At 43.2% G+C, this 23,892-nt stretch overlaps 1 protein-coding gene across 3 annotated transcripts in view; it reads right to left on the bottom strand.

Moving 5' to 3' along the window:
• The window catches only part of AP3B1 (adaptor related protein complex 3 subunit beta 1), a 468,642-nt gene that overhangs the window by 253,830 nt on the left and 190,920 nt on the right, over window positions 1–23,892 (bottom strand). For all 3 annotated transcript variants that reach the window (XM_040340812.1, XM_040340820.1, XM_040340803.1), the window contains exons 8-13: window positions 17,973–18,128; window positions 17,671–17,768; window positions 10,969–11,023; window positions 10,815–10,886; window positions 9,133–9,195; window positions 3,316–3,448 (exon numbers count right to left, since the gene is read on the bottom strand). In XM_040340812.1, the coding sequence (XP_040196746.1) occupies window positions 3,316–3,448; window positions 9,133–9,195; window positions 10,815–10,886; window positions 10,969–11,023; window positions 17,671–17,768; window positions 17,973–18,128 (577 nt within the window). The remainder of the gene's footprint in view (window positions 1–3,315; window positions 3,449–9,132; window positions 9,196–10,814; window positions 10,887–10,968; window positions 11,024–17,670; window positions 17,769–17,972; window positions 18,129–23,892) is intronic.

Genomic DNA, 23,892 nt, shown 5'->3' with positions numbered 1-23,892 from the left:
TATTAATAAATATGGGTGAAATCTTATTGTATGTCTATTAGTTTAATGGCGGAATAATAATGAATATATAAATAATGGGAAGTGGTGAAATGTGAGTATTGGTATAACAAGGTTATACAAGGTTAACAAGATATAAAAGGGTTATCCTGATCACGTCATATGACGTCCGGTCAGGATAACCGAACCACTTTGCACACTTTGCTATATAGCAGGCGGGAAGTGGTTAACGACTTGCCAAAAACATCCCTATGTATTAAAGAGTCATCAATAGATTAATATGCAGTTAAAGAGTTACTAAACCCACAACAGTAAAATCAGTCTGTAGATGCAGTAAAACATGCTTGTTATATGCGCTGTGGAACCTAAGGGGTTACATTTTGAACATTGTGTAAAATGGCTGTTTGACCCAGTCTTCTCTGATCTTCCACAGTCCCCAAACCATCTCCTGGTAGAACAGACCCTTGAGGGCAAGCTATACGTGCTCAGGTTGGTGTATATTGCTAAAGAGCTTTTTTTCCTCTCTTGGGAGAGTACATGTGATCAGCACAGAGCAAATCAGCACTGCCCAGACAGAGGGTCAGGGGTCCTGCAGCCTCATAGGACAATCAGGGGAGAATGAAAACTCCTCCTACAAGCTTTAACCAGAGATCAGCCTGACACTGATAGAAGTCACAAGACTGCTCTAACTGCTGATAAAAAAAGATATTTAACAGTTTATAGTTACTAAAATGATTGCATTTCCATGTTCTGTATACTGTGGGAGACCAGATATAGTAAATGCAGGGTCCTGGGTTTAACAACACTTTAATGAAAAAATCCTTACTTTTTAATCTGTTTATTCCACTGCCATGTCCTTTCTGTCCTGTAGATGGCAGGACATACTGAGCTTTGGATGAGCAACCCTGACAAAATCACAAAGAGAGCATGCGGCTTCGCTCCCAGCCCCTGCATATGCCGTCCGCTCTTTTCCACCTTCGCAGTGTGCTGAGCGGCGAGAGAGAGCGCGTACTGCGCCAAGGGTGTATCTTTTATGTCACAGCAATCGGAGTTAAAATAAAAGCTGTTTTTTACAACAACCTTTTCTGTATAATATAAAATGAATTCAGGCCACATTATCACTTTTGCAGAACTTCAAAGATTTGTTACTGCTCCTTCCTTGATTGGCTTGTAAAGATTTTTAATGCATCACCTATATATACAACTCTGTAGGTTTATTTTTCATAATTTCCTGATATTTAATAAAAAAAAAATGTGGAGGTTATATTGTGTCTGTGTAGAAATGATCTATTGTTCTAGATTGTATAATTCTGAACGTCCCAAAATAAACACATTTTAATCCTCTGGGAATTCTGTATTCAGTATGCTCTGCAGTGTCTTAAATATATTTTTAAGTTTAACGTGGGCTACACTGTCCAAAAAGCAAAAGAAAAAATGAGCCCACAAGCACAAAGGGCTAAAGAAAAATATTTATCCAGAGCAGTGCGCAGTGTTACTTCATAGGGTTTATCAGAAATGTATTTCCCACATGTCTTGTGTGATTAGGCTTGAAAAACGGAGCTCATTTAACTAGGAGGCATGTACCGTGAATATAGAGGATTCAGAAATGATTTGTATGGTATTATACTGTCACCTGGTGGAAGGCAAGGACCAGCTGTTAATAACATAAACAGGATCACAAACAAAAAAAAAACAATAAAAAATTAGAACCTACGGTCAGAAGATGGCAAGCCAAAACCATTTGACATTTTAAGGAAAATCAGATTCCATCTTTTCCCCAAGGCCTTAAATCCCGAATACTTCTGTTCTCAGAAGCATACAACCAGCTCAGACTTATTAAAAGGGGACCTGAAAAGAAACCACTATAGCGAAAAATTCTGAATTCTGGTGACTGTATGGGGTGGTGGCATTCACTATATGATTTTTTTATCTTATTTTTATTTCACAAGCCTTTATTTCTCTACCTCAAGCTGCCCAGCAAAAATGAAAGCTAGGATTAACTATTAGGCTACATGCACATACACATAAATACATGTAAAAAGCTATATGTCCCTGTACTAGTGCTTCTCAGCATCTGCGTTTACCCAAGCATGAGCGGATGCTGTATTTTAACTGAACGTGGAAGTAATGTGTTTGTTTCCAGGAAATTACATCATACATGCATCATAAATGCTGATATATAGAAGTGTCAGAGTTCACACAATTACAAGAGTGTTTACACACGGCTCTCCCTGTTCTTCAGCTCCGTGGACCGATTGCGGGACTCCAGTGGCGATCGGGTCCCGCGGTCACGGAGCTTCAGACCGGGTTGCGGGAGCGGCCTGTGCCCAGCCGTGCCATTCTGCTGACGTATATGTGCAGGAGGCGGTCCTTAAGTGGTTAAAACAAACACTCTGCGATCAGAGCAATATAATGTTACCATAACATTGTACTTCTCTGGGGAAGTGATCAGGTTTTTTTTTTACTGAATTAAACTGATTAATTTTGTTTGTTTTGCTGCAATTAGTGGTGATTGGTCAAAGCTAACCACATGGTACATATGGGCTGTGATTGGACCTGTCTTTGCCATGTGATCACATTGACCAATCACAGCTAGCAACACAATTTTACACAATGGATGGCATGAAAGAACGCTATCCATCATTTACAACTGTCATGTGACCTGCTGCGATTGGTCACAGAGGTCACATGGCACTGGCAGGGAACCAGTACACTGATCAGTCATTGAAGGGTGAATGTCTGACTCGCCCTTTAACAGATTGATGGCTGGGTGTTACCCATTCACAGGGTTGCTGCATTACATGTCTCTTCTGCAAAAAAGGGCCTCCCTGCTTGCAGTTTGTGACAGCGGAACTTTAGTTGAGCTTTAGTGTAACTTGCTTTTGTTAAATAAAGACTCTACAATAAAGTCATAATTTTCACAATCCGTGCAATCAAGGCACATCTGTGTTACCTGCATAACTTAGATTGCTACTCTTTATTTGGATGACTAAAGCTGTGGTTAGCAGTGGGTGAGAATTGGAACAAAGGCGTGTTTGATTTCCATTTTTACACTGTAGCTTTTATTCCTGAATTCTGCATTTTAAATTACAAATTGCAAAAAAGAACATTACAGATATGACCACTCTGCAGATCAAGAATGACTATACAGAACATGCCCTGCCAGTCACAAATAATAAACAGAGGTCTGCAGGTTGTCCAAATCTGTGAAATAAATGAAGCAAACCCCTACAAATATCATAACACACAGAATGCAATCAGGAAGTATGTCACACAAAAATATAAACATCTTCACAAGGAAAAGATGGATTATCTTACCATCTCTGTTTGACAACAGGTACACAAGGCCATTAAGACAGGTGTCAGTCACGGCAGATATATTGGTTGCACATCTTCCGATTGCCTGAATTGTGGCTGCAGCAAACTGTTTGTCCTGGCTTTTTACATAGGTCTAAAAATAAACACATTTATACCCGTTACAAAAAGGACTTTAAAATTGCATTACAGACTTTGGGCAGCACAGTGACAAGTGAATCCACATGGTAATGAAGTATCAATCTTGCCCATCTATTCCCCACTTCTACAATTTCATTTCACAGAGGAGAGGCGTCTGTGAATCCATAACATTGTTCTCATCTCTGGGGACCCCGGGGCTTCTGAAATGTTTGACTTTTCACTTTCAGTGACCAGTATTGACATGTCAGGTACTTGCAAAAAGGAAAGAAAAAAAAAATGGAGTTAAAGTGTAACTAAAAGCAGAAATCCCCCCCCCCCCCCCTAATTTTGGGTGCAATACTCCCCATAATCCCTATCAGTTTTAGTGGCCCATTAGGGAGATTTCCTTTCACTTCCTGTTCCACAGCCAAAACAGGAACTGTGAGGAAATATCTACCAAGTGAGAAAATCGCATTGTCCCCATTGGAAGCCTCCCCCTCTAATGGTATATTAATGTCAACCCAAAATTTGGGATTTTATTTCTTACTTGTACAATCAATAACAATAAACAGGACAAATAGAAATAATGAATCTCCTTAACGGGGACACAGATAAAAACTGCCAGGTGTTCTAATCCCTCTTAACCTGATCCAAACTAAAACAAGTTTTACCTTTAGTTTAGTTACACTTTAACTGTGAGCATACAATAATTATTATTTGTAAGTACTCAATGGAGCCAAACACGGCTACCAATAATTGGGGATTGTAGATGGCAGTTTCTTGATATGTGGTACTTGTACCGCTAAGAGTGAAGCGTACATACATATGTAAACTCAATCACTGGAAAATCTCATACAACACTTAACATTTTTACCGAATTTCAAAACTTAATAAAATAGAATTAAAATATCAGGCAATCCTGCCAAGAAGGTTCTTATTCAGGCAATTCCTGTCAAAAGTTGACAATTCTTTCAATCTCCCAACTGTACTTCTGTGTTGTCACCCTCCCACATGCTACCCAGGTGGGGAATACAACTCACATTTACAAACACATATTACACAGGCATGATCCTTTGTTGTCACAATCACGAAGCGCACCCTGAGAGATGCCAAGCAGCCATCACTGGAGTGCATGCAGACAAAGAAGCTGAACAAAGTTGCAGCAGATCAGCAGCAATGAGATTCAACAACGGATAAAAAAAATTTAAACAGATATTTGAAGTGGTTGTAAAGGCTCAATGTTTTTTTTTACCTTCATGCAATCTGGTGATTCAGCCAAAAAGTCTGCTGCTTTTCAACAGAAAAGCTCTCTTGCAGTTACAGGCATGAGACAGACCATATAACACTGGCAGGGGTGCTTAAAATGACAAGATATTAAAATAATGTTTCCTGTAACTATAAAAGTTTTTCTTCAATTTGTTAGTGTACCCAAATCTGCTAGTACATCGAACATTTCCCTCCCCCCAAGACTGACAAAGCTGCTGGCCAAATCTACCCCCCCCCCCCCATGTTCCTTCATCCAGAGTGATGTCTGTATAATACAAAAGATGAGTTACTTGGTAAAAACAGAGGGAGGGAAAAAAGAGCCTAAAAACATTATTGGCAGGCTGCAATATATTACATTTTTGGTTTGGGGTTTAATAACGAATTGGGTGATCAAATAAGTTTTCATGGTCAGAAAGAAAAATCTTGTATTCAAATCTGCAGTGACCATTACAAGGGCAGGCAAAGGGTGAAATCCGATTTGTGGCCTGCTCGGCACTGTGGAAAAAGTGTGTGAGAGCGATGTAAAAAAGACAATGAAGGCCAGAAATAACACTGAACACCTTCTATATCTGAAATGGATCAGTACATTCTTTTTACCGGCCTCATAATAGACCATAGCCTTCATGTAAGGACACACTAGTGAAAAATTAAAGTAAGTAACTTTATAAAAACCCAATTTCAGTTCCCAATGGTGTCTTATTCAAGGAAGAAGAAGAAAAAAAAGACACAAAGAAATGTCCACTGAGTGCAAAAAAAAGCTTACAATGAAGGCAGATGTAATAAAGTGAAATTTTTTAATATTTCACCAGTGTCCTTTTACACAGACAATAGATTTTGTGTATTGCCCATCAAACATTTTCAGGGTGCCTTTAGAGAATAAAGCCCCATAATATAGCATCATATTAGATCTGAATTACAGCTGCAGCTGTGCCCATCAAAGAGAAAATTATTCCAGAATTTAAGAAAAGGATTCTGCATAAAAAAATTAAAAAAATGGATGCTTTATTGCCAATTCTCTGGTGGGTGCCGACTGATCTACAACCACTCGAGGAATCTTCAGCATCCCATGCCATGCTCTCTGCCAGTCATTATAGGGGCCAGTGGAAGGAACCACAGAGCACAACAAGTGACCATTTGATGCTGTAGAGTACAAAAATCAGTCAATGCCTGATGGATAGATAAAGTATAACTAAAACGCAAAACTTTGGGGGGGGGGGGGGGGGGGTTGAATAGAATGCAGAGTAAACACTTGTCAGTTTTTTTGTGGTCTATGCCCCTGTTAAGGAGATTCACCCTCTCTATTTCTCCTGTTTACTATTATCATTGAAAGTAAAGGAAAATCATACATTTTGGGTTGCCCCCAGAAAAGTAATAAAAGAGGGAAAATCTTCCAATGGGGACACTAGTTCTATTGACCTGGAGGTCCCCAAAGAAATCTCTTAATTTGCAGGGATTTCGTCTCACTTTTTGTCTGTCTATGGGGCAGAAAGTGAAGGGAAATCACCGCAATGGGACTCAAATGGCAAAAAAAAAAAAAAAATCGGACAGGGATTACCCTCCCTTACTCAAAATGGAGGAAAAATAATAAAAAATTGCCTATAGTTCTATTTTCATGTGATTACTATTTTTATTTTTTTAATAAATAAAAAAATTCCTTTACAAACATGTCATACTTACCTGCTCTGTGCAGTAGTTTTACACAGAGCAGCCCCAATCCATTTCTCGGGTCCCCTGAGTGCGCTCTGGGCCCCTCCCCTTTGCAAAGCATGCCACCAAAGAAAGCCATTGCTGATGGGGCTCACATGCATGCTCACTCCTGAGACAGATCTCTGTATCCAGCTCAGCCTCACTTGCTGTGATCGACAGCAGCGGAAGCCAATGGTTCGTGCTGCTGCATCTCAGCCAATCAGGAGGGAGAGATTAGGCAAAGCTTCGGACCTTGTGCACATTGCTGGATGGATCGAGATCGGGCTTAGTTAAGTATTTTTGGGGGGGGGGGCTGAAGGGGGAGTCATACATTGAAGGTTTTTTTACCTTCATGCATAGAATGCATGAAGGTAAAAAACCTTCATCCTTTACAAACACTTTAAGTATAAGGCTTCATGCACACTGAGTGTTTGCCCAGCTCTTCTGAATGCCTTTTCTTTAGGCAGGATAAAAGTAGCATGTGCCAAAAGCTGTTTTTTTGCAAATGTGTTTAGGCATGTTTACTTAATTTCATTGGCCAGAATATTAAAGTATATGTAAACCCTGACCCTGTAAAACAACCCAGTCAGTTTAAAATAGAAATGAAAGGCAAAACACTTGTGTTTACATATACAGAATTTTTTTTTTAGAAAAACTTCCCCGCCCCCTTCTTTTTTATACAAGGGATCACATTCCCTCTGTTCTCAGTTGCACAAGAGCGGCAGCACGCTGGTTTTCCCAGTGGATGGCTGTGCGGGGGAGACAAGTCAGCACAGGTCTGAACAGAGCAGGCCGAGTTCTCAAAACAGCTAGAAAACGGACTAAGCTGTGCTTTTTTTTTTTTATTTCCTATCAGATGTAGCCAGTTTTGAATCCATGTACTGACCCTTTGGTCCATGCTGAAATACCATTGTTTATGCAGTAAACGTTTATGTAAAACTGTATCGAATGCCTTTGCAAAATCCAGATACACCACGTCTACGGGCCTTCCTTTATCTAGATGGCAGCTTACCTCCTCACAGGTGGTTAATAGATTGGTTTGGCAAGAACAATTCTTCATGAATCCATGCCGATTACTGCTAATGATACCGTTTTCATTACTGAAATCTTGTATATCATCCCTTATACCCGCCAAGAGCTTGCATACTATTGACGATAGGCTTACTGGTCTGTAGTTCCCAGGGATATAGCTGGGTCCTTTTTTAAATATTGGTGCTACATTGGCTTTTCTCCAAACAGCTGGTATCATTCCAGTCAATAGACTATTCGTAAGAATTAAGAACAATGGTCTGGCAATTACAGGACTGAGTTCCCTAAGGACCCTTCGTTTTGTAAATCTAGCCCTAATCCTATTCTCTGCCATGAGGGTGCTTCCTGTGACGAGTCATGAGAATAAACCTTGCAGTTTTGGGTACTGAAGCCCCCCTTTTCCCTTGTGAGAATTGAGGAGAAAAATATATTCAAAACCTTCGCCATCTCTCCATCCTTTGTAATTAGATTCCCTTCATCATTCTTTATTTGGCCAATATGATCTGACCTACCTCTCTTACTATTTATATACTTAAAGCGGAGGTCCTGATGATTTTTTTTTTTAAAAGTCAGCAACTACAAATACGGCAGCTGCTGACTTTAAAAAAAATGGACATTTACCTGTCCAGCGCGCCCGCAATGTCAGCAGCCGAGGCTGAGCAATTGCTCGGTCCTCGGCTGCTTCCGCCGCCATCCTCTGTGAGGGAATCAGGAAGTGAAGCCTGATGGCTTCACTGCTCAATTCCCTACTGCGCATGCACGAGGATCGCGGCGTGCCGTCACTGGTCCCCGCTCTCTCCTGGGAACAGTGTTTCCCAGAAGACAGCGGGGGGAGCGTCGTCACATGCTGGATTCCCCGTGGGGATCAGACCCGGAAGTGGTGCAAGTACCTGTCTCAGACAGGTATCTGCACCCCCCTCCCCCCTAAAAGGTGCCAAATGTGTCACCGGAGGGATCCAAAAAGCGGAGGTTCACTTTTTGTGTGAACCTCCGCTTTAAAGAAATTCTTGGGATTTTTTTACTCTCCTACGCTATTGTGCCTTTTGCGTTCTATCTTAGCCACCCTGATTTCACCCTTACATTTTTTTATTGCATACTTTGTAATGTTGTAATGCTGATGACCCCTCAGCCTTGAATTTTTTGAAGGCCTTCTCCTTTGCTTTTATATGCATTCTTACGTTGGCGTTAAGCCACCCAGGACTTTTATTAGCTTTTAAATTTAGTTAATATGCTCTTAAAGCACACCCATTTTTCCTCCGTGTTTATTGTTCCTAGAATTTTATCCCATTTAATAATACTCTTATTTTAATGATGGTCGCATGACTTTTATGCCACCAGCTTCCCCCAAGTCACTGATCTGGAAGATATTTGCAGAGTACAATGGTCAGAGGTTATTGTGCAACTTATCCTAGGTTACTGACTAAAAGCAACTAAAGCAGTCAGCAGCAGACAACCAGGCAAGGAGCATTTGCAGAATGATGGAGAGAGTAATATTGACATTCATGTCTCTCTCAGGAAAGACTTCCTTTAATAGTGAATATGCTGGCCAGATATAATTTAGGCCTTTTTCTCCACAAAGTGGTTTTGGTACAGGTTAAACTAGGTCTAATCCCTTATGCTGCAAATCTACAAGCCTATTCTCATCTATGGAGACCAGAATACATAACTAACTTATCACATCTCAAATACAACATATAACATAACATATAACACACAAACCTGGAATTCACGTAGCAGGGTAGAGACATTTGCCTCATTTGCCAAGTTTGTCATTATTTCAAGCTGTAGAAACAAATAAGCTTTCGTTACGATAAGCAATACAAAACATATAGGGAAGTACACAATTCATATTCAGCATCAGAACATCTGAACAACGTAAGCCTACATGTGTCTAGGAAGTTGTCATACCCTTATGCATGCGCAGTATAGCGCCGACTCGCCGTTCGGCTCCTTTCGCCAACCGTGACGCGGCTTACGCGACGGGGGGGGGGAGCTCGTTTTTGGTCAAACGTCAATCACAGACATGTTAGGAACGCCCACTCCCGCGGGACTCGCAAGCCGGATGCCACGGGTGAATATGCTGTACAAAGGTATGTACAGCATAAAAAAAAAATTAATAGCCTTAATCGTATTGTAATGTGGGGGGGCAGTGTAATAAAAAAAAGTCGTTTTTAGGGTGAACCACCCCTTTAAAGGGTAACTCAACGTTCATGGGGGAAAAAAAATAGCAAATAAAATATATAGCATATACAATGTAATTGGAGGTCGTTAAAAAATGACCTTTCCCTTTCAATCTGCATAGCTGTAATTTTCTGTAAAATGCAATATTGCTACCCTGGAGGGTTCTGTACACAGATTGTGTACAGAACGCCCCAGAGAAACATAATTTCCCGCTTATGTGATTGGCTCACTGATTTGCCCAGAAGTTTGCACTAAGATACGAGTCAGATTTCAGGCACCCCCTGCAAAAAAAAAAAATTTTTTGGAGAGATACTACCAATAGGAAATCACATCTAAAGGGAGGCAGACCCAGCAGCTTTCCCAAGAGCCCTGCAGGTGCAGCAGTTGATTCATAAATATGAAACCACTTCCATTAGATTCCCTTTCCCACATCGACACAAAACACACAGGGATTTCAAGAACAACAAAAAGGTATAGGGAATGTTTTTTTTCTCAACAAAAGTGGAGTTATTCTTTAAGCATTACCAAATATCGAATCAAAGCCCTAGTGTCATGCAAATGCTGGTGCCAATCACCTTTGCCAGCCTGTGTTAGGAAGAGCTATTGCACAGATTATGCACATTGCGGGAAACTCTTACTAAAACATATATAAAGATTAGGCAAGGTTTTGCATAAGACCCAACCTAATAAAACTTGACTTTTACTTCATCCACAGGACAACCCATACAGCAACATGTTCTCCTCCCCTTTAGATTGTAAGCTCTCACATGTAGGGCCCTCCTAACCAGCATGTATAGAATTGTATTTGCAACTGTACCACCCCCATTAATTTTGTACAAAGCAGCGCAAGCCGCTGGCACTATATAAATCCTCAAATAAGAGAGAATTATGTTAATAATAAACTGTGCTAAAAAGAGTCATCCAATTGTTAACATGGTTTGTTTAAGTGTTCCTTTATAAAGACGCTTGACCATCTACAGTAGGTGACCGCGATATTTTGTCAATCTTGCTGCATTTCTCAGCGAGATTGACCACCTAAGAGACCAGTCGCCTGACCTATCGCCGAGCTGGCTCGCGGGGAAGGTAAAAAGTCCACAGATTTCCACGTATAGTCAAATACATTACATAGCACTTACTAAACTACATATTATCCTACAAAAGTAAATGGCACCTATCTTCCCTCACAAAGCATGCAAATATTTTGTGCCATCTGTGCTCACCTTTAGTGTTTTGATCATAGTTGGGTCAGTTGACCTAATGTAGAAACTTTTTAAAAACGGTTCAAACAAACCCTGCAGAATAAATTGAGAAATAAAGGTCATCGGTGGAAAAGTTTACTCTTCACCTTCTTTCAACAAATATCAACTACTTTACCTTCCTCTGTATAGACATGGTTGCTATGTTCTGGAGAACAATGTACTGCACTTCCCTGAAAAACAAAGATAAAAGCAATGAAAATTACATTAAGCTGGAATTCCGAAACGAATAAAACTTAATACTCTGACATCTTTATGTAAACTGAAACTAAAATTTGTAACCACTTGCCGACCGCTGCACAACGATGCAAGTCGACACAATGGCATGGGCAGGCAAATGGGTGTACCTGTACATCCCTTTAAATTTGCTGCCTAGTGAGCATGCGCACTCCGCCACGTGCCTTGTGAGTGCGCCCGCAGGTCCCCTGGATCTTGATGTTCCCGGGCGGCCCGCGACTGTGGTTGGCAAAAGCAGAACAGGGTGATGCCTTTGTAAACAAGGAATTCCCCTGTTCTGTCTAGTGACACTTCAGTGATCTACTGTTCCCTGTGATCTGGAACAGTGATCAGTGATGTGTCACTGGTAGCTCCTCCCCCTAAAAGTAAGAATCACTCCCTAGGACACACCCCTTTAGCGCCAGTGTCATTTTCACAGTAATCTGTCATTTTTACAGCGATCAATGCTATAAAAATGCACTATGGTCCCAAAAATGTTTCAAAAGTATCCGATGTGTCCGCCATAAAGTCGCAGATCACCGCCATTACTAGAAAAAAAATTATATATAATAAAAATGCCATAAAACTATCCCCTATTTTGTAGATGCTATAACTTTTGCGCAAACCAATCAATATACGCTTATTGCGATTTTTTTTACCAAAAATATGTAGAAGAATACATATCGGCCTAAACTGAGAAAAAAATTGCTTTAAAAAAAAAAAAAAATTGGGGTAATTATTATAGCAAAAAGTACAAAATATTGCTTTTTTTTCCCCAAACTTCTATTTTTGTTTATAGCGCAAAAAATAAAAACCGCAGAGGTGATCAAATACCACCAAAAGAAAGATCTATGTGTGGACAAAAGAGGACATTAATTTTGTTTGGGAGCCACGTCGCAAGACCGCGCAATTGTCAGTTAAAGCAACGCAGTGTGGAATCGCTCTGGTCTTTGGCCGTCCAAATGGTCCGGGGCTTAAGTGGTTAAAAAATATCTCAGAGGAAATGTCATCCAAAACGTTCTTTACCATTAGGCTTCGTTCATATGTTGGCATTCCAAATCTCGAGTGGAATCGCTGCGATTCTGCCCGCAATTTGAAATAGTGGCAAATTGCGGGACACCCGTGCGATCCTCGTCACTTCCAATGGCACCCTGATTGTGCAAGCAGAATCGCGGCAAATTGTGAAATATGCTCCTAGATCAACTAAATAGGATAATGTGAATTGAACAAAAATTAATAAAAAGAAATTGAAAACAGAATCGCAGCACACCTGTCACGCTGCGATCAAGGTGCCATTGAAAGTGTCGGGGATCACACAGGTGTATTGCAGCGCTTCCACCCGCGATTCGAAACGCCAAGATGTGAACAGAGCCTTAGGGCTCTGATGAAATGTGTTGAAAATGGCAATCTTATGTGAATAATACATCATAAATCAGTCATTACAAGAAGTAATACCCATATGCAACATTATTTATTTCTGATATTGCTGAACATAACCAAACACCTTTAAAAAATTGTTTTCCATTGCAAATATTTAATCCACAGTAGTGTTTAAAAAAAAAAGTAATATTTAAATTAATGGATTGGGTTACAAAAAAAAAAAAATGTATGTCATAGTGGTTGGGTTTACTATGTTGGAGACAGAATTTTGCTTTATTAATCCTTTTTGGAGACCACTGACTTATGTAATGAAGATATGTTTTAAATAAAAATAGGATTTTTTGTACTCGCCGTAAAATCCTTTTCTCTGAGTCCATGGACGGACACAGCTCATCAAATCTTGACAAGTGGGTTATGTTCCCTGTTTACAGGAGAGGACTAGGCAGAAACATGTTAGATAATTAAATACATGTTACATTAACAGAGTTGAACAGCCGGTCCCTCCAGACATAACCCTCCTCACTGCAGTATGCAGCCTCAGTTCGTAACAAGCAGTACAAACCTAAAAGGAGGGGTGGGTGCTGTGTCCGTCCATGGACTCAAGAGAAAATAGGATTTTTTGTACTGACCGTAAAATCCTTTTCTCTATCGTCCATGGAGGGACACAGCTCCTTAAATCTTGACAAATGGGACGTCCCCAAGCAGTGTCAAAAATTGAGGGGTGGGAACAGCATCAGTAAAACCAATTGTAACTTCACCCCAGAACAAGCAGAGCTCCTTAACGGAGGAGGTGCAACTTTAACCTCTTGCCCACGGCCCCATGTCAAAAAGACGCCCTCTTTTTAAAGACGGATATCTCGGTAACGGCAGCAGCTGCTGCCACAACCGAGATATCCATCTCTTCAGTGGGCGGTGGTGTACATGATAACGGCGGTCGCCGCGAGATCGCAGTTATCGGTGGCGGGAGAGGGCCCTTTTGTGGACCAGACACAGACACAAAAGAGAGTCAGAACTCCGGAGCAGTAGCAGGCAGGTACACCCGCAAGGCGCGTACCACGTCCAAAGTATGTAGCGCAACCTCCTTAGGATGCGCCTGCCGAGGACACAAGGATGGAAGAACAATGTCCTCGTTAAGGTGAAATGAACGAAACCACCTGAACGGAAGAAGGGAAGGTCGCGGGCGCAGCACCACCTAATCCTTATGGAGGATCAAGCATGGCAGCTTGCAAAACAAGACCGCCAACTCAGAAACCCTTCTAACAGAGGTAAAGGCCACTAAAGGGGCCACCTTCTGAGATAGTGTCAAGAGAAAATTTTCTCTGATGTTTCCAAAAGGAAAGTTCCTAAAGAACCGAGAGCACCAGAGTCAAAACTCATGGGGGAAGAGGTGGACCAAGAGGGGAAAGTATATAAAAAAAAAAACCCTGCACAAAAAAGGTACCCACCAGTGAACGGGCCGCAAAAAGCCACTGAAAGAACACAGCCAAGGCTGAAATCTGCCCCCCAAACGGTGCTTTAAGCAATGTTTAGATCCACTCCAAGCTGTAAAAATAGCAGGACCCTGGACACCGAGTACGTCCATGGATGTCACTCCATCTCTTCGCACCAAGAGATGTAGGCCTTCCAGGTGCGACTGTAGATCCTCCGGAAGAAGGCTACCGTGCCCTCAGCATGGTTAAGATGACAGAGTCGGACAGACCCCGGCCTCCTAAAGTCTGGCTTCCAATAGCCATGTTAAGCAAGTCAGTGACTGTACAACAGGGGGAAGAATGGGACCTCGGGACAGGAGGACCTACCGCCCTGGTAACCGCCAGGGTACCTCCGCTACCAGGTGCCCGATATCACCAAAAAAAAAAAAAAGTGTCAAAAATGTTAAAAATGACAATAGCCGGTTTTTGACAACTCCTTTATTAATATCTTCTTTCCGCGCTTCTTCTTTTATTCGAGTTTCTTCCTCCGCTTCTTTCTTGGGTCTTCTCGTCCGCATCTTGCCCGGCGTCTTCTCCCATCTTCTTCTCCTTCCGTCGGCCTTCTCATCCGCATCATCTTCTTCCCCGGACGCTGCGCTTGAAATTGAATTCCCCACCGTGTGCCGCTCCTGGGACCCTGCCCCCGTCTGACGCCACAGGTAAACTCATAAGAAAGTCATGATAGGGTGAAGACACCTCACAAATGTTGTCACTTTCTAATTCAAATTCATTCACTTCCTGTCACATAGCCAAACAGGAAGTGAGGGTAAAACCTTACTAATGTCTTTTCTTGGGGACACAGAGATCAATCTAAATAGTTTCCCATTATGTAAATTGCACTCTAGCATTTTGCTACACCCCAAATTATTAGGGATCTTGGACTTTGGGGTCCATTTCCTAAAGGGAAATCCACTTTGCACTACAAGTGGACAAGCAAGGAAGAAAAAAAAAATTTGCTTCTACAGGATTGGATGTTAAAACCATCAGTGATTCCCCTCTGATTTTCAGCGACTACGCTTCTACTGCAGAGTGGCTTTGCCTTTACTAAACCCCAAACTAAATAATCATTTGAGGTGTACACAGCAGTGCTGGAGTGCAATTTGCTTCATGGGGACACTAGTTAGATTGACCTGTGTCCCCAAGAAAAGACATTGGTAGGGTTTTAACCTCACTTCCTGTTCAGCTGTGTGACAGGAAGTGAAGCCAATTTTAAGAAGAGGAACACAAAGCTCAACCCAAAAAAACACAAGCAAGGGCTCTAACACTCACTTGGCTTCCCTCAAATACCCACAAGTTATAGCGTCTACAAAAAAGGGGTAAGTTTTAATGCATTTTTCTTAATATTTTTTTTTTACTAGTAATGGCGGTGATCGGCAATTTTTAATCGGTACTGCGACATATATATTTATCGGAGTGATATAAAAATGCCACTGGCAGGAAAGGGGTTAACACTAGGGGGCGAGGAAGGGGTTAATTATGTTCCCTGTGTGTGTTCTAACTGAAGGGGGGGTGGGACTAGGGGAAATGACAGATCGCTATGGCGATCATGCATTTGTCCCCCTGACAGGACCGGGAGCTGTGTGTTTACACACACAACTCCTGATTCTTGCTCTGGGACCAGGGGCGAGCGGGGACGCTAAAGGGGAACTCCACTCCACTGTGTGTATAAAACAGAAGCCCTGGATAACAAAGCATTCAATGAAGTATCACAGACCTATACAAGGCCCTGGACCAGCTGGTCCGCTAGCCTAATAAATTCGGGAGAGAGTCAGTGCTCCTCCACTGTCTGGTGCAAAATGCTCACTCCGTGAGTGACTGAGACCCCAGAGTAGTGGCCACAATAGGCCGCAAGTCAGACCCCAGCATAGTAAACATGGAACGGGTCAGTACTTTGGATCTTCTATCAGTCAGATCCATACAAGCGGGGGTTCCCGCGATAGGGAGAGTGGTCACCTATACATGAGACCCAGAGGGTCCACCACCGGAGAAGAAGCCCACCTTTTGAAAAGGCTCTCCTCAAAGGGGCACTGAACCGCCCGGCGGTGAGGGACTACAAAAGCCCTCAGCGGCTTTTCTCATTCCGCATCTTATAAATTATCAAAGAAGGGCACAGAAGGAAAAAACCTACACAGAGTGGTCAGATTTGTGTGATCTAAAAAAGACCGAGCCCTCAGCGGAAACTCAGCTGCACTATACAGCTTAAGAGAGTCCCTTGCAGCAGTGCGAAGCGCACCCATAAATGCCTTATCCTGATTTTATTTTTTTTTTACTACCCAGGTACCTGGTCCATGGCTCCATAACAGAGCATTCCCCAGGGGATAACTGGGGAAGGTGGCACTCCTTTACCGCCCGTCCACAGTCCACCCCAACCCTGGCACAAACGTGTCCAGGACTAACAAAAAAAACCTCTGTGGGAATCCCAGGTGCTAACACCTGCTGCCACCACCAGCATGTTGGGGAAGGACCCAGATACTGACTCCAAATATTAATAATATTTACATAGTGTGTATGTATAATATGTAGGTGTATGCACACCTGTCCTTACAAATAAACAGAAGCTCCTAGAGCCCTATTCAGGGCATCTCACCCACTTGCTGCGCTGACCCAGGGGACTTACCCCAGGAGGAGACTGCCCAGCCCTGCCGTCAGCTCTCAGCACATGGCGTGTGAGAGAAAAAGAACCGTGAGATAACTGTGTGGCATCTGCAGGGACCTGTAGTCACCGTAGGATACAGCGCTATGGGTCAGGAGGATACCAAGATGGCTGCCGAGCATTCAGAAAAAGGCCGTCCGCAGAGAAGAGGACCCCCGAACCCCAGGAATGCCCAGCCGTACCAACCCACCGAAGCGGGAGGGACTGTACTTACACGTCCGAGCGAGGACCCGCTGATGCATTCCTGACAGAACTACAACCGCAATGGAGGTAGCTGTCGGCCCGGTCCACTGAGAGTGAGACAACACCACAGCCCAGTCATATGTGGACCTCGGAGCAAAGCTCACCGGCCACCCCAGGAGTCATGGGGTATGTATGGCGTGGCAGACCCAGCCTCTTTGCAAAGGTGTGCCCACGCTTGCTGGTAGGACTGAGTAGACTACAAGGATCTATATTATCCAGCCTGTCTCAGCCGACCCCAGTTGAAAGAAGATTCTTCAAGAAAAAAAGTAAAATAAAATTTCTCCTCAGGGCGCTGGGCCCAAAGGGAGCCATACGTCCTTCTCCTTGCTAAGCAGAACGAAACAGACTGCAGGGAGGAGGGTTATGTCTGGAGAGACCGCCCCCTGGGCGGGGCTGTTGAACTCTGTTAATGTAACATGTATTTAATTATCCAACATATTTCTGCCTAGTCCTCTCCTGTAAACAGGGAACATAACCCACTTGTCAAGATTGAAGGAGCTGTATCCGTCCATGGACAATAATAGAAAAACGGTTTTAAACTTTTTTGCTTTACAAAATATAACCACGCTCAAACATTTCAACGTCTACCAACTATTCCAGCACTACTTAATAATTTGTTTCATTTTGCACTATCCCTATTCTGTATAGACGGCGAAACTGGATGGGAAGCTAAATATGCATGATTAGTACTCCAACAAACTAAGTAACATGTAAGCTGAAGAGCAGACTCCCTTGCACAGTCACTTCTGTTACTCTTTTCAACAAAGGTACAGTAGAACATGGAGTGCACAGCAGGAAGTCTAGTGGTTCTCTGGAGAACCATTAATGGTGATAAAAAAATAAACTACTTCTGACATACCTGTGACCGCGGAGAAGGCGTACCAAAGACTTGGCAACTAAAATGGTCTCGATTTTTGGTGCCAAGTGCCAATAAAGCTGAGCCACGGCCATAACCACCTAAAAACAAAGACTGATATTACAATCTCCTCACAGTATGATTTACATTTGAAACTTGTGCTCTAATGTATATTTATAAGGCTTCTAGAGCTTACATTTCTAAAAAGCTTCTCACAAGCTATTAAACTTTTGTACATGCAAATTAAAATGTTAGGCATATATGAATATACAATAACACCCAAATACATATTTAACCAGTCATACCGCAGCATTTCTGCTCTGGAGCAATGGTTTTGTATTTCTTAGGAGAAGCCGATGGTCTGGGTCCATAGTGTATGGCTTTTTCTGATTTTCATCCTTCTCATTTTCTTCATCAGATTCATAAAAATGTGTTGTGGCATTTTCCCCTGATGTGTCATCCTATAGGAATACAGAGTCCGTTAATTCAAATCACTAAACAGGAAAACAACTTAAACAAAAATTACATATAACCAAAATTCACCTGCTTGTACTGATTATTCATATTATGGAAAGTCACTAGTCTTTTCTTGATAATGTAATGTAGACCTGAGCATTCAAAGCAGTGGTGGTTAGCTTACATGACATAATGGTCCTTAAGTGCGGCCCCTTAGATTATATTAGGACTGCGCATAATAATCAGTGAATGTAATGCTACAGAAATCTGTCAGGCTGCAGACATATAACAAGATATGGTTAAAGACTGCAGACATGGAAAAGTAAAGGGTCAGAGACCGTGCATGATCAAACATGCTATAGCAGTTGTCAGACTGAGGGACATGCTGAGGAGACAGCCATAGACGGGAGACAAGTTACATGAGACTACTGCTCAATACAGCCTCTGTTCAAATCAAAATCCAAAACTATGCAAGCCACAAGTTGGACACCTTTAAAATGCTATGTGTGTTTGCAGTCCACCTATAGTATAGATGTCTTTGAGTGAAAACAAGTACTGTACACAAAAAATATAAACAGAATTTAGAAACTACACAGATCCTTGAATTCTCAGCTACAGTGCAGGAGATCAGCTGGCCCCATTTACCCAATTTTAAGTGCACTGTATTGTGCAGGCTGAGCACATGTGGTTGTTTTGTTGTAGTTCCTTATAAGTTAGATTCCATGGAGACTGTCTGAGCCACTCAAATCGCAGAGGTGACTGGTGATATATCTCAACTTAGGGGGTTCATCGATGTAAGAATAACCAAATTGCACAGGTTCCAGAATTTTAATCAGGTTAAAGAATTTCTTCAGCATCCAAGTACCCTGCTTTAAAAAGAGGTTAGCCCTTCAGGCTGAAAAACAATCCAAGAATCTTCCAAAACATAAAGAGAAAGACATTTTTTCAACTCCAAAGTTTTATTCCTAAGCAACTAAGCCAGGGATTACCTAGCCTTCAGTGTCAAGCAAGTAGGTCTTAACACTAAAGAACATGTGCCATGATGACAGAATATTGAACTCCTCAATGGATATAATCAAACCTTTTCAAGAGTATGACTGTCTGCATTATGTTGTTGGTCAGGGGCTGAGCTGAATTTTCCCTCAATAGATGGTCATCCATATAACCCACAATGGGAATGCCCTGGGAGTGTAGCAAGGCTAGCATGTGGGCCAGTACCTTGGTAAACACGCAGGCTGCATGGGTGGTAGTGGCCACAAACTGGTAGTGTTAAGTGCCCACAGCAAAATAGGAGTTTATGTGCTGGAAAGGTGGGAGACATTAAAACGCACATCCTAAATGTCCACAGATGATAGCAAATGATAGGCTATTACAGATCTGGTGGATTCTGTGTAAAAAAAAGGTTTACAGAAAAAAAAAACTGAAGCCTTTCCACCATTGGAACTATGGTAATAACCCTTTGATTCAAAAGATCAACAAGAGCAGCATGAAGGTCTGCTAGTCCAGGTGGAAACAAAAGGCAGGTTTGAAAAAAATCAAGCCTGAGAAAGGGCAACATGCAGAAATCTAGCTTGTAGATCCTGGAAGACCCAGGCTTGTAGACCCAGGCTTCCCAGATGCTTTATGAACAGGTATAAGTAATGGCCACTAGATGTGCCTCTACTTTAGAAATTTCTGGCATCCTTTCATGCCAAAGAGAACTTTTCTGCAGGTTTGTCTAGCGTTTGTGGTTAAACTGGGCCCCTTTGCTTTGGTATTACAATTAAAAGACTGGGAAGTAGCAAAAGAACTCCTTTGCCCTCAGCAGAGGGGAGAGTCTTCCTGGTATAAAGCTTAAGTTTTCAGTTGACCATTTTTGCCCCCAGTAACCACCTTTACAAGCGAGTCCAAGGCAGCTCCCAAAGAGACATTCACTCTGAAAAAGCGTGTGGCGGAAGCATTGTTTTCATTGTTCCGCAGACCAAAATTGTAATAAAAGTTACCTGCATATTCACAGATGGAAGACTCATTCAAGAAATAAGATGGGCAGTATGCAATAACCCAGTGTTCCCCAACCCCCGGGCCGCGGACCGGTACCGGTCTGTGGATTAAACGGTACCGGGCCGCCCGAGGAACTTTTAAATATTTTCACTGTGGGTCCTCCCGCTTCCTGATTGGCCGAAAGGCAAACCCCACGCCATTGGCCGAGGAGGAGGCGCCGCGGGAGGACTCGCCGCTCGCCGACGTAGTGTGTGTGTGTGTCTGTGGTGGGCAGGGCTCAGGGTTGCTGCTGTGTGACTGGCTGTGCTTTGGGCTTCGGCCACCAGGTTCCATTCAGAGATTGGAGAAACGGAGGTCACATGCGGTGGCAGGGCTGGATTGCTCCAGGAGTCCCGCCTCCGCCTTGCTGTGTGAACCACAGCCGCCGTCTTCTCTTCCTCCTCTCTGGATTGGATGATTTCCCCTACGTTGTGGCAGCCACTCTGGCACTGGTGCTGCGGTGCCAGCTCTACCCCGGTCCCCGCATGCAATGAAAAGACTTCTCCAGGGATATGGATCTGCGGCTGATTGACCAAGTGAACTGCGGTATGTGAAAAGGATGTACATACACAGAGCATCAATGTCTCCCCCACTTAAAGTTCTCAATGTTCCTCCTGTCACCCCAATGTCCCCCCACTTATCTCTAATGTCTCTCCTCTCCCCCCCCCCCCCACTTATCCACAATGCCTTTCACTTATCCCCAATGTCCCTCCACGTATCCCAAATGTTTCTCCTCTCCTCTCATGTATCCCAAATATCCCCCACTTATCCCAAGTAACCCCTCTCTCCCCAAACATGTCCCAAACATCCCCCCACTTAGCACCATTACCCCCCCTCTCCCACTTAGCACCAATGTTCCAACTCTCCCCCAAGAAATTACCACATTGCGCCCCCCCCCATTGCCTAGTGGGGGCACTACTTTCATCTGTGGAGGGGGGCTATATCTTCATCTGTGGAGGGGGCACTGCCTTCATCTGTTGGGGCCTTACCACATCTGGTGGCAGGCAGCATGGCAAGTGACATGCTCAAAGCTCCCACTGACTCTGCATTATGGTGGGTTTAACTTTTTTATTTATTACTACAATGTAATAATAGAAATAATGCGCTGACAAATTGCCCGCGAAAAATCGCTTACCCCCCGCATGCCATCTCCAAACTCCCCCCAACCGGGCCTTGGCAAAATTTTCTTCCACGCAACCGGTCCCCAGTGCCAAAAAGGTTGGGGACCACTGCAATAACCCATTTAGAAAATAGTATGGGGTCACCGGCACAAACTCTAAGCACTCTACCTTTAAAATGAGCCTGGTTCATTCCTCCTAAGCTTCAAAGTAGCATCCTGGTCATGGCAGGTTGCAATGCAGAGCCTGCTAAGAAAAGACGAGGCCCAGATTCAGGTAGAATTTGCCCCTTTCTTACGGAGGCACAGGGCAGCGTTTTTGCCCTGCGCCCCCGCAAATTTACTGCGCTACCCGAGATTCACGGAGCAGTAGCTCCGCAAATTGCGGGGGCGCTGTGTAAACTTGCCCTGCGTAAGGGCGCCTAATGTAAATGATCCCGTAGGGGGCGGGAATCATTTAAATTAGGCGCGCTCCCGCGCCGAGCGTAGAGCGCATGCTCCGTCGGGAAACTTTCCCGACGTGCATTGCGGCAAATGACGTCGCAAGGATGTCATTTGCTTCAAAGTGAACGTGAATGGCGTCCAGCGCCATTCACGAATCACTTACGCAAATCACGTAAATTTCGAACGTCGCGACGTGGGAACGACGGGTATCCTATAGCATTGGCTGCGCCTGCTATTCGGATGTGCAACCTTACGCGAAACCCGACGTACGCAAACTACGTAATTTGCGTACGCAGGGCTCGCGCAACGTTGTGAATCGGTGTTAGTATGCAATTTGCATACTATACACTGATCACAATGGGAGCGCCCCCTAGCGGTCATCGCTAGAATGCAGCCTAAGATATGCGTGGCTTAAGAGCCTTATGCCATGCACATTTTAGGCTGCAGTCGGCTTAACAAGCTCTCGGAATCAGGAGAACTAGTTACGCCTGGGCAACTAAGCAATTGCGCTGCGTAACTATGGTTACGCAGGCGCAATTGATCTCTGAATCTGGGCCAAGGATTTGAAGAGTTTCCAAATGTTTTTCCAGGGTTTTTTTTATACACCGACATGTCCTCAACAGGACCTGCCGGTGCTTTATTAAAAGGAGAAGTCGTCCAGCCTGGGCTCATTCGGCTGGACTTGTTTTATGGATCACAGGGGTGCAATTAGTTACACCCCACACACTTTGCCCCCTACAATCAGCACGAATAAAAACTTGTGTGTTTCTTTAGTGCCATGTTTGTGCTGTTTTGGGTCGTAAAAATTAACATTTGTGCTGCTTTTATTTTTACGATATTAGGAATTGTTTTTTTTCCAGATGATGACATCACCCAGGCCCCCTACAACAGCCAAAGGACACAACTTTTTTTTTCACATGCACTAATTTTGTATGCGAAAGAATGGTTTTAGCCTAGGTTCACACTGCTGCGAATTCAAAATCGCTGTAAAATGCGCGATTTTACCGCGATTTCGCGGCTGCGATTTTGCCGCCTGAAATCGCGGCCTGAAATCGCAAAAAGTAGTACAGGAACTACTTTTTGAAATCGCAGATGCGGAGTCGCACTGATTAGGACAGTGCCATTGCCGACAATTGCCGCCGATTTGAGATGTGATTTGACATGTCAAATCGCATCTCAAATCGTTCCAAATCGTACCCAGTGTCAACCAGGGCTTAGTCTGTGTGAAAGAAATGGTTAGCACAAGATTCTCACCTGTGGAATGGGGTTTAATCAAATACAATGCACGATATCTCCAAAACCATACCAGCCCAAATTATTTTTGCAGCACAAATCAGCTAGAACAAATGGTATATTTGGTTTTAGATTTAATCACATGGGGTGCAATGTGGGCAGGGGTGGGGTTTAATTAAAATGTCTAATATCTTCAAAATCAAGTTAGCACAGATGCAGCACAAAATGAATGGTGCGATTGTTATAGTAACCAACAACATAGGATGCCAAGTGGGTGAGGTTTGATCAAATAAAAAGAAAATTTTACAATAAAAAAAAATCAAAGCAGCGCACAAATTTTAACAGCACAAACTGGCACAAACCAACCCAGTTTCTTGTGTAAGCTGGCCGAGCGATCTTTGGTAAATGGTAAAGAACAGTAGAACAGATTTAAACAGCACAAAGGAGGAACCAACCAGCCCTGTTTCATGTCTTTTGTCTCTCGTAGGGGGGCTGGGTGACCTTTGGTGACCTTTATTAAAACAAGAAAAACAAAAGGCGATAGAATGGAGAGTGAAACGGCACAAACCAACAATCGAGACACTAACCAACCAGCCATTTTCTTTTGGTTGTTGTAGGGGGTGTCAGGAAAGGCTTGCCCATAACACAAATGATGTCCCCCATGATCCTGACCCAGCTTGCTCCTGACCACCGTTAAACAGCTACCTGCCCTGACCTTGGCTTGTCTCTGGATTCTGATTTTGCCTTCTGTTCTTGTCTGATATACCTCCTGTTGCCGACTTGGCCTGTGACTTGACTATCCTGTTGTCTGCCTGATCTGCCCAACAATTACCAACCTGGCTTGTCTGACTCTGAATCCTGCCTGCTACAGCTCTTCAGTCCAGCAAGGTCTTATCTGTCCCCTGCTTCCCCACTGTCTGCCACCAGCCAAGCTCTGTACCAGCTCATCTGCCACC

This window comes from Rana temporaria, chromosome 1 (genome assembly GCF_905171775.1).
Source record: "Rana temporaria chromosome 1, aRanTem1.1, whole genome shotgun sequence".
Classification (NCBI taxonomy): domain Eukaryota; kingdom Metazoa; phylum Chordata; class Amphibia; order Anura; family Ranidae; genus Rana; species Rana temporaria.
This window is presented reverse-complemented; position numbering and strand designations above follow the sequence as displayed.